The sequence below is a fragment of the Oryctolagus cuniculus genome, chromosome 9 (genome assembly GCF_964237555.1).
Source record: "Oryctolagus cuniculus chromosome 9, mOryCun1.1, whole genome shotgun sequence".
Classification (NCBI taxonomy): Eukaryota; Metazoa; Chordata; class Mammalia; order Lagomorpha; family Leporidae; genus Oryctolagus; species Oryctolagus cuniculus.
In genome coordinates this window covers 78,756,216-78,767,612 of record NC_091440.1, presented here as the reverse complement: position 1 = coordinate 78,767,612, position 11,397 = coordinate 78,756,216, and the positions used below count along the sequence as shown (strand labels likewise).

The following is an 11,397-nucleotide window of genomic DNA, read 5'->3' as shown; positions in this document are numbered from 1 at the left end:
GTGTTGAATTAAAAATGTTCTCCCTTTGGATAGGCATTGTGACACACAGGTTAAGCTACAGATTAGTGTAGTGCAGGTTCAAATTCTAGCTGTTCCACTTGTAATCCAACTTCCTGATAATGCATAGTGATAAGCAGAGGCTGATGGTCAAAGTGCTTGAGCCCTTGCCACCCACATGGGAGACCAGGTAGAATTTGGGACTTTTGGCTTAAGTCTAGCCCAGACCTAGCTACTACTGACATTTGAGGACTCAACAGCAAGTGGAAGATATCCCTCTTTCTGTTTTCTTTTGCTCTTTCTCCCTGTGTGTGTGTGTCTGTGTGTGTGTATGGTGTGTTCCTCATTCCCTCTTTGTCTTTCAAATCGATGAAAGTAAATTTAAATACACATTAAAAATGTTTTGGCTATAAAAATGTACTTGGATTTCTGGAAAACTAGCTGTTTTGGTTTTCTAGAAATGCAAAAATAGATGCACTTTAGTTTTATAATAGTTAATATTATTTTATTTGTGGACCCATAGCAAGCATTAGGCAAAGAACATAAATAAGAACTCTTACTTCCCAATAAATGCTAAATGAATGCTCAGAGCAGTTGTCATTCACCAAGCAAGTGGGATGGCCGGGAGTTTATCCCAAGTCTGGTTAGACTATTCCTTGGTGCTGTGGCTCCTACTTGCTAATATGTACCAGGCACTGGCTAAACACTTCACATGTGTGCCTTACATTGATTGTGTTCAGTCAGTTTTGTTCATCAGCATTTTAGGAAACTAAGGTTTAGAGACTTGTAGTAATGAAAATGATGAACTTCACAACTTTAACACCAGACCTGTAAATGTCACATAACCAGTAGGACATATTTTATGTGAAAGATTTTGTGGCATTTAAAAACATAGATTTTTGTAGTGACTGACATAGTTTTAAAAATAATTGAAACTTGTGTGATTCAGCATAATGATGTGCCTCCAAATAAGTCACTTTCTGTGGGATTTTATACAGTAATCAATTTTTGAAGTCTTATTGGGGAAGAACCTTTTGATTATAATTTTTAAAAATATTTAAGCCTATTAACCATAGCAGTAATTATTAAGATGAAAAAAATGCTTGCTTTCTTCAAGTGGGATAATTGCTCTTTAGAATTAGATGCTTTACAAGTAGTTTTACAATTTTGTTAATTAAGATTAAAGTCCTTATTTCTGCCCTAAAATTATTTTAAACTGAGAGTCTAGCTCTACAGGAAGGGAAAAAAAAGGGGGGTGTGATAAGCTCAAAATGCTTTGTGTGTATGCTGTTACCAAAAAAAAAAAAAAAAAAAAAGGTGCTGAGTCAGAATAGCTGATTAAAGGTGCAAAGACAAAGAGTGAAAATGCAATTCAGTGTGTACTGGCCTTATGATAATAGAAAGCTCATTGACGGAAGCTTCAAAAAAAAAAAATCAAACTTCTCCACTTTCAGCCCTGCCTCCTATTTCAAAATATTGGAGCCATTTTTCCCCACAGTGTTTGTAAAGTGAAGAAGTAAATTAAGTAAACTGAATCGTCCCTTAAACTTGTTGGAGATTAAAAGCCTTCCATTCACTCCAAAAGTCCTTCTTTCAGGGTCACAGCTGGTGCTTAAAAGCCATGGTAGGAAATGACTTGACAGTGCCTTAATAGGGTGGTTTTTCCTCTTAATTTCCAGAACCACTACTCCACTATTCTCTTTGGACACTCAGATCCTTGCTTTCTTCCTTCTCTATTGGTTGAGATTCAAATTTTACAGAGATTGTAAATAAATATTTAGTAAAATGGAGCCAAGTTTCATCAACAACTTAAATAGCTGTTTTTATGTTTTGCAATAACATAAAGAACATGAATAGATGCTTGTGGACTTATTTTTCTCATCTGTCATTTTTACATTGAAAACTACAGCTTAAAAGACTATAAAACCGGCTGGCGCCGTGGCTCAGTAGGCTAATCCTCCACCTGTGGCGCCAGTACCCCAGGTTCTAGTCCCGGTCTGGGCACCAGATTCTGTCCCAGTTGCTCCTCTTCCAATCCAATTCCAATTTCTCTCTGTCTTTCTCTCTCACTGTCCACTCTGCCTGTCAAAAAAAAAAAAAAAAAAGTATAAAGCCACTTTATCCTTTAAGATACCAGAAAATCAAAAAAGACAGCTAAATATTATTTTTTCTCAAAAAATAAACTACTATCCCTGAAGAAAACAAAATAAAATAAAAAGCAAATTGAAGAATCAAATGTAACAACATTCACTATTGTTATCAGGAGACCTTTCATTCTGTACTGTTCCCGCCCCTCCGCCACACACACACACACACACACACACACACACATCTCTTATAAGCTCTCATAAGCTCTCTTATATGATTGCTTATTTTAAGGAAGAATGAAGATTTCCTCTTGAATGATTTGCTCTTTATCAAATGGAAATGCCTCACCTTCACATTTATGCTACAAATATACCTACCTTTAAAAATTACTGGATAACATTCACATGATTTTTTTTGAAGTTATTGTGGAATAAGCTAGGAGTTTGTGTGGTGTATTTTAGGTCTAGAAGTTTAACTTTTCATGTTATGTAACTAAGATCATATTATCATACGTTAAATGGTACTAACTTTTCCTGTTTCCTGTGAGTAAATCAATTAGGAACAAATGTGATCCCAAGAAATAAAATGGATTGCTGTTGCAATAAACAGTACAGGGGGAGAAGACGACAGAAAATAAAAACGACAAAAAGGAGACTCTTAACAACATACACAAATGTTAGACAGAAGCTAAGTAAAAGCAAGAAAAGCTTACTAGAAACAAAATTATAGACAAAACATTTACTTTTCTACTCTCTTTTTTCCTGTCTTTACCTATTTGATTTGATAAGTAACAAAACTTTTCCTGTATAAAATTTGTCTTGTGCCATCCAAACTATATTGTAATAATTATTCACTTTTCTTTTTTTTTACCTGAAACATTATCATTAGTTGGGAATCTTGTTCAATTCACATACTTGCATTAAGCACTGTCTCCATCTAATGTGAATCCAAAATGTTTCAGAATTTGTCAAGAATCATAATTCATAATAAGTACTCCCTGCTGATATGCATGGGAATAAAGAATATGGCTAAAAAATTGAAATGCATCCCCAGTGGTATATTTGAAATCCTGTCTTTCCTTACAGATTCTGTAATCATGTAGAGGGGAAACAAACTACATTGGATTAAAAACACATTGTGGCTGGAGAGTAGGATTTGATTTTTTGCTTTAGACTCTACAGTGTCAGAATGTGATAGCACACTTTCGATGGCAGAAATAAATGCGGGTTTTTAGGATTATTTGTCAATCAGTTTGTCTTTTAAATGACCAAGTACAATGCACAATCCTAGTTACAGAGGATTGGAAGAGTGTCAGAGAAGACTTTGGGGGCTGTGCTCAGTAATACATGGGTGAGAAAGTCAGACAGTAATAATCACTTAAGAGATGCATCAGATGTGTATGTTTAGATACATCATTTGTCTAAGAGCCCATAAGGTGCACACAGGTCCTTACAGCACTAATTTATGGTGCTGGGAACTGACCAAATAAGACACAAGATGTCTTTAATTTTAAAAATACTATTGATCTTTCTTTTTGAGGAGAACTAAAAGAGCCAGTAAATACTGACTTCCTGTTTGCAACATATTTTTCAATCACATTTTGTTGCATATCCTCATCTGTATGCTCATATATTCACTGATGCAGTAACCTGGTTCCCCTGTTTTCATTCCTGTATCTCATCTCTTTCTTAGCATTTATCAAAACTTCTAAGTTTGACTCTTATGAAATTGAAAACTATACAAAAACAGGAGTCATGTTGGTTTAGTCACCCATGCAAACCTAATATTTAGCCTGTGACCTAGCTCATAGTAAGTACACAGTTAATGTTTTTTGGAAAATGAAAAGTATGGATGAGCATTGTGGCACAGTGCATTAAGCCACTGCCTGTGATGCCAGCATCCCATATGAGTATTGGGTTCGTATCCCAGCTGCTCCACTTCCAATCCAACTCCCTAATAATGCACCTGTGAAAGCAGCAGCAGATGGCCCACGTAATTGGGCCCCTGCCACCCATATCTGACACCTGGATGAAGTGCCTTGCTTCAACCTGGCCCAGTCAGCTACTGTGGCTATCTGGGGAATGAACCTGCAGATGAAAGGTCTCTCTCTCTCTCTCTCTCTCTCTCACACACACTTTCCCCCTCTTTTCTCCCCACCAACAATGCTTTTAAATAAATCTTTAAAACAACTGAATGTACTTGGTATATATAGCATGTTGCATATTTCACAGTGATTATGTTCATCCAGAGTAATTAGTTCTGGTTAGAAAAAGGCAACAAACAGTTCTGCTGGTTCTTTCAGTTTAGTATCTTAAAGATAGTCCATCTTCTTGGTTGTTTTCTTTACCGTTAGAAAGCCTGTAGCATGAACCAAGAAGTCAGACTGCCTGAGGACACATACTTACTCTGCCACCAACTAGTTGCTTGGTCACAGATACATTGCTCAACTGCTGTGCCTCTATTTCTTCATCTATGAAATGGATTAATGATAGTAGTTAGCTCAAATGGGATTAATGAAAAATAAATGAGTTGATAAATATAAATTATTAGAAATATCTAGAGCATAATAAGTTCTCAGTAAATTTTGAGCATTCTATAATTATTATAGGAACTTACCAAATTCTTGGATTGGATTATACTGCAGTGACAATCAACCTGCAAATCTCAGTAGCTCAATTAAAAAAAAAAGAAATTGTTCATTCACTCTACAAGCCCAAATGGAATTCCAGGGAAGCTGTGTTCAGTGAAGTCACTCACAAAGTGATGGAGAGACTCCATCAATGCCTGTTTTCTTCATTATTTTTTTAAGATTTATTTATTTATTTGAAAGTCAGAGTTACACAGAGAGAGAAAGAGAGGTATGGGGGGCCTTCCATCCACTGGTTCACTCCCCAATTGGCTGCAATGGCCAGAGCTACAACTATCCGAAGCCAAAAGCCAGGAGCATCTTCTGGGTCTCCCATGCAGGTGCAGGGGCCCAAGGACTTGGGCCATCTTCTACTGCTTTCCTAGGAAATAGTAGATAGCTGGATTGGAAATGGAGCAGCCGGGTGTCTCAAACCGGTACCCATATGGGATACCTGTACTGCAGGCATGGCTTTACCCACTATGCCACAGTGCCAGCCTCCTGTTTTCTTCATTCCTACAGTGGAAGGAAGGGAACATGGCAGATTGTATACTAACTGTTAGGACTTTTATCTGGAAGTCTGTCACTTCTGCTCACATTTTATTGGCTGAAAGAAATCACTTCAGCATGCCTGATTTCAGAGGTTGAAGTTCAGTTCTACAATGTGTCCAGAAGGAGGAGATAGCAACTTTTAACTGTCAGTCTGCACATCAGAATGTGTGTTTTTGTTTGATCCTGGTGGAATTAGAATTCATGTGCAGGGGCCGGCGCTGTGGCACAGCAGATTAAAGCCCTGGCCTGAAGCACCAGCATCCCATATGGGTGCTGGTTCTAGTCCTGACTGCTCCTCTTCCAATCAAGCTCTCTGCTATGGCCTGGGAAAGCGGTAGAGGATGGCCCAAGTGCTTGGGCCCCTGCAGACCCAGAAGAAGCCCCTGGCTCCTGGCTTCAGATCAGCACAGCTCGGGCTGTTGCAGCCATCTGGGGAATGAACCAGCTGATGGAAGACCTGTCTGTCTGTACCTCTCTCTGTAACTCTTTCAAATAAATAAAATAAATCTTAAAAAAAGAAAAGAAAATGCAATAATAACTCTTTTAAAAAAAAGAATTCATGTGCAAAAGTCCTTACCTCAATGATTACCACTAACTACCACTAATTCATTAGCATCTGATGAGGGCCTTAATGCTGCATCATCCCATGGCAGAATACACAAGGACATGAGAGAGAGAAAGCAAGAAGGGCACATTCATCCTTTTATCATGAACCTTCTCCCATGATAACTGACCTCCTTCTGTGATAATTGTATTACTCTCTTCTTAATTAATTACTTTTTAAAGATTCTGTCAGTGCCATTGTGATTTTTTTTTTAAGATTTTATTTATTTTGGGGCCAACGCCACGGCTCACTTGGTTAATGTTCTGCCTGCGGCGCCAGCATTCCATATGGGCGCCGGATTCTGTCCCGGTTGCTCCTTTTCCAGTCCAGCTCTCTGCTGTGGCCCGGGAAGGCAGTGGAGGATGGCCCAAGTGCTTGGGCCTTGCACCTGCATGGGAGACCAGGAGGAAGCACCTGGCTCCTGGCTTCGGATCAGGGCAGCTCCAGCTGTAATGGCCATTTGTGGGGTGAACCAACGGAAGGAGGACCTTGCTCTCTGTCTCTCCCTCTCACTGTCTATAACTTTATCTCTCAAATAAATAATTTTTTTTATTTGACAGACAGTGAGAGAGAGAGACAGAGAGCAAGGTCTTCCTTCCGTTGGTTCACTCCCCACATGGCCGCAAGGCCAGAGTTATGCCTATCTGAAGCCAGGAGCCGGAGCCAGGTGCTTCTTCCCATTCTCCCACGTGGGTGCAGGGGCCCAAGCACTTGGGCCATCTTCTACTGCTTTCCCAGGCCATAGCAGAGAGCTAGATTGGAAGAGGAGCAGCCGGGACTCGAACCGGCGCCCACATGGTGCCCCTGTTCCTCATGCCTGGCGCTGCAGGCAGAGGATTAACCTATTGTGCCACTGCGCCGACCCCCTGTTGTGATCTTTTTACATTCTGTTTGAGATCTTACATATTCTGGCTGTGTCAAGTACTTTTAGATTGAACCTAGAAATTTTCTTGTTATGCTCTGAGATAATGTTATCTCATGCAAATTTTCTGTTTAATTGACCTTCCCTGACATTGCTCCACTGCCTCATTATTGCCAGGTGGAACTAGACATCTGGGTTCCTCACTTGGCTTTCATTTAAACCCACAGTGTGGTGGAGATTCCTCCATAGTGCTTGGTGGAGATGAAAGATCCAGCTCCCTGTGTGTTGTCCACTGGTAGGGTTGGCCTCATTACTGGCAGTCGGTGGTTACAGTTCTGAATCTCCCCTACACTTCTTCCAACATAACCCTAGTGGAGAAGGGAAGGGCTCCCTCATTACTTCCAGCAGGGGCTGCTCTCCAGGCTGTCTACATGGTCCCCACTGATTGTTTGGGGGAGGACACCTTGTTACGAGCCAGTGGAGATGGAAGTCCTGACTCCCTATTTGACCTTCCCTTATAACACCGCAGTGAAGGTGAGGTGGTACCTCATTACACTGCCATGAGGGTACACATCTGGCCTCCCCACTTATCCTTTGCTGGTGTGGATGGGATAGGGTCACAGATTTTCTGTGAGATTTGGCTGGAATACAGTAGTTGTCTAAAAGTTTTCTGTGTTATTATGCAGTTCAGTTTTGTGTGTGTTGGCTAGAGAGAACAGGTTTGTGTCTGGGCCTATTTTTGTTTGCGTCTTTGGGCTCCTGGCCTCTTTGTCGCCATTGTTCCTTGAGTCCTGAGACCACTAGCCAGTCTGCCCTCTCTTCACCATTCAAAGTCCACTTATGTTTGTTTTATGTAAGATGTCCAGAATTGCTCAGTTACACTTAACAGGAAGAAAGGGGAAAGTAGGTATTTTATGCTAAAAATGCTGAGATCCCTTTAGATCTCTGATCTCTCCTGATATAAGTGATCCCTCCTCATTTACTTAATTTTAATTAAGGAAAATTATTACAGCAAGAGTATAGCATAGTCTTTCTTAAACCCCTGAGGTTAGTGTATATTTGTAAGGAGAAAAGTCATCCTATTTTAAATTAGTAACAGTGATACATTGTTTATTATAATTGCTAGGTAATTATTATTTTAACATAAAAATTAAGTTATTATAATTTTGATATACATAAAAAAGTATGCTCAAATGCTTTTAATTTTAATGCTTTTTAGATATCTGATTTTTGTGTTGTTATAATTAAATTATGGGTAACAAAATTATATAGCCATAAAATCTAAAATGTTTTTCAAAATTAAATCATTTTTCTCAATGACTATAAATGTCTGGAGATTTTTTGAAGTTAAAAAGTGTTTTAATTACCTCATTGAATATTTACTTAAAATATATTGTATGCCAGCTCTCTGCTGTGGCCAGGGAGTGCAGTGGAGGATGGCCCAAGTGCTTGGGCCCTGCACCCCATGGGAGACCAGGATAAGCACCTGGCTCCTGCCATCAGATCAGCGCGGTGCGCCGGCCACAGCGCGCCAGCCGCGGCGGCCGTTGGAGAGTGAACCAAGGGCAAAGGAAGACCTTTCTCTCTGTCTCTCTCTCTCACTGTCCACTCTGCCTGTCAAAAAAAAAATATATAAATATTCTATGCCAGACGTTGTGTTAGAGATGCTATGATAAACAAAACATATACATAAAACTTTATTTATCATAAAACTTTATTTATCATAAAACTTTCTTCTACAATAAGATACCAAGTTAAAAAATGAAATAAAGTTTTATGTGAGCACGTGTTGTGTGTTTTTATGAATAATACTGCTAAGAAAAATTAGAATATTCTGTTTAGTATATTACTCCAAATATTATATGCTGGAATGCCAACTTCTCAGACAATGGTATTTATCAGTAAATTATATTGAGGTAAATTGAAAACAAAGATTATATCATGAAATGTTCCACTGATATACAATGAACATGTTTTAGTTTCTGAAATATCTTGTGGATTTTTAATATTAGTGTAGCGTATAAAAGACAGTGTTACCCAATGATGGCCATGATTGTTAATGGTTTATATTAGCTAAAAGCTGTAAAATCATCCAAAGACTCTGTTACTGTTAGAATAATAATTTACCAAGACAATTACCACATACTGGAATATTTTGCAGCTCTAATTCAGTATTATTAATAATGGATAAAATTGCACTTTTCTCAGGTTGCTGTGGGCCGCAGGGAATTATTTCAATGAATATTTCAGCACATTATTTTAATCATTACTCCACCAAATCCAAATGGGCAATATTTTATACTTCTTAATTCAGTCTACTAAGAAACCATAGTCATTAAATTGCAAACTATTTGTAGTAAGGTCTGTCCTGTGATTTACAAGCCTTGTTAAAAACAGTGTAAAAGAAAGAAAACTGTGCCATTAATACTTGTAATTTGATGTTGCATTTGTACTAAACTCCCTGTGATTAATGTTTTAGTAGAAGAAAGAAAAAATTTTGAAGTATCACTTGAGTGTTACAATGCTTAAAATATGAGATGTTACTATTTTTAGATTTGTTCATTTGTAGAAGAAATATATACGTATGGGCCTATGTGTAAAATATAAATATCAAAAATCATCCTAATTTTCCAATACGACTAGAAATAAGCTTTAATTTAATGAGAAAAATATATTTCCCATATGCATTATTATTAATAAGATTATTGTTGTCTTATTTTCACATTCATAGCCAATTGCATGATTTCTGGCGTTTGGATTACTGGGAAGATGATCTTCGTCGAAGGAGACGATTTGTTCGTAATGCATTTGGCTCCACTCACGCTGAAGCATTGCTCAAAGCTGCAATAGAATATGGTTAGTACTGATGTCTCTTAAACAAAAATTTTTCTGGATATGAGTGACTCATTGTGGTTAATAATTTATTTTTATCACTGGTATTTAATGTTCTCCATGTCATAAGTCAAAAGCATTTTGTTCTGCCTTATCCTTCAGTATTGTCAGGTTATACTTAATCACCCCAGTATTTTTCTCACTAGATATACTTAAGACCCTTTAACAGCTTTCTAATCTAAGAGATTAAAGGCTCCACATAGTTGACTACTACCCACCATCCCTTTCAGCCTCAAATGAGAATAAAGTCAATTTCTTTTTCAGTGTGTTCAAACTTTGCTGACAAAGAACTGTGGTGAATAAAATAATATGCCAAATTGTAGTCTTCTAATCAGACATATTTATATTGTGTATAACATTGTGTGTTATACATATTATGTACACGCATATATATGCTGTGTCCATATACATAAATACATGTGATATATTTTTATAAATACACATTCACATACATACTTGAAATAAATAACTGCAACAGATGTTTTACTAGTACTCTCTTTATTTGGCACTTTGTGTGTTATTCCTACTCTATTCTTTCCAGTTAATAAATAAAAAATAAAATACTATTATAGTCTGCCGATTTAAATTCCCAATCTTCCAATGGGTTGCAGATGAAGTTTGAAAAAAGATGGTCCCCTATTTACAACTATCACACTACAATTAAGCTATTCTCTAACACTGGTAGTGTGCATGATAGTCCACTAAGAAGTGTACTTAGGGACATTTTTCCTATTACCTGTTTTTAAGAAATTCAATTTGATGTATCATGTCAGAATTTTATAATTCACATACACTGATGAAATACCAGTAATGAACATTGTCCATATATTTTAGTATATGTTCTGCCGAAGCGAGCACATCGTCCATATATTTTTATTATTACCTTTATTCTTATAACTACTTGTATTTTATTATATTAATATTTATTTACCTGACAATAGTAAGTGATCCATCTGTTTTAAAATTTACCATACTTGGTAAATAGTTTTGTATCATACCACAGTTCATATCTTGTAATGGCATTCATATTCTTGATGGATCAAACATGAAAAATGTTTAATTCTGAAAAAAGACAAAATGTGCACGTTTGAAACATGTCATTCCACTAAGCAATTCATTGATGTACATTAGTAAGGCTCAAACATGATCACATTAATATGGTACATTTTAATATGAAACCATTATACCTAAGATAAAAATTACAAGATAACTTTATACAGTGAAATAATCTATGGAAAAAAAGATAAAAGTTACAAAGAAACTTAATATAGTAAGAGTAATTATGGAAAAATACTGGAAAAATTGTATTTGAGCTTACCATAGATAATTTCTTTAAAAAAAAATCAGTTATTTATTTATTTAAGAGGCAGAGTTACAGACAGACAGACAGAAAGAAAGATCTTTCCTCTGTTGGTTCACTCCCCAAATAGCCACAATGGCCAGAGCTGAGCTGAGCCGATCCAAAACTGAGAGCCAGGATCTTTCTGGTTCTCCACGTAGTTGCAGGGGCCAAAGCACTCGGGCCATGTTGTTCTGTTTTCCCAGGCCATTAGCTGGGACCTGGATTGGAAGAGCTGGGACATGAACCGGTACCCATCTGGGATGCTTGTACCACTGGCAGAGGTTTAGCCTACTATGCCACAGTACCAGCTCCAATAATTTCTTTACTCAACTCTAAAGATCAAGAAAGGATTTCAGTAGCCTAAGGATTTGATACTAACTTAAAATTAAGTTGATGATCCTAAAGAAGAGATTCTTAGAAATATTGCCTATTTA

General features: G+C 37.4%; 1 protein-coding gene across 10 annotated transcripts in view; it reads left to right on the top strand.

Annotated features, from left to right (window-relative positions):
* NBEA (neurobeachin) overlaps window positions 1–11,397 on the top strand; it is a 726,466-nt gene that overhangs the window by 458,853 nt on the left and 256,216 nt on the right. For all 10 annotated transcript variants that reach the window (XM_070049020.1, XM_070049018.1, XM_051831739.2 and 7 more), the window contains one exon: window positions 9,461–9,585. In XM_070049020.1, coding sequence (XP_069905121.1) covers window positions 9,461–9,585 — 125 coding nt within the window. The remainder of the gene's footprint in view (window positions 1–9,460; window positions 9,586–11,397) is intronic.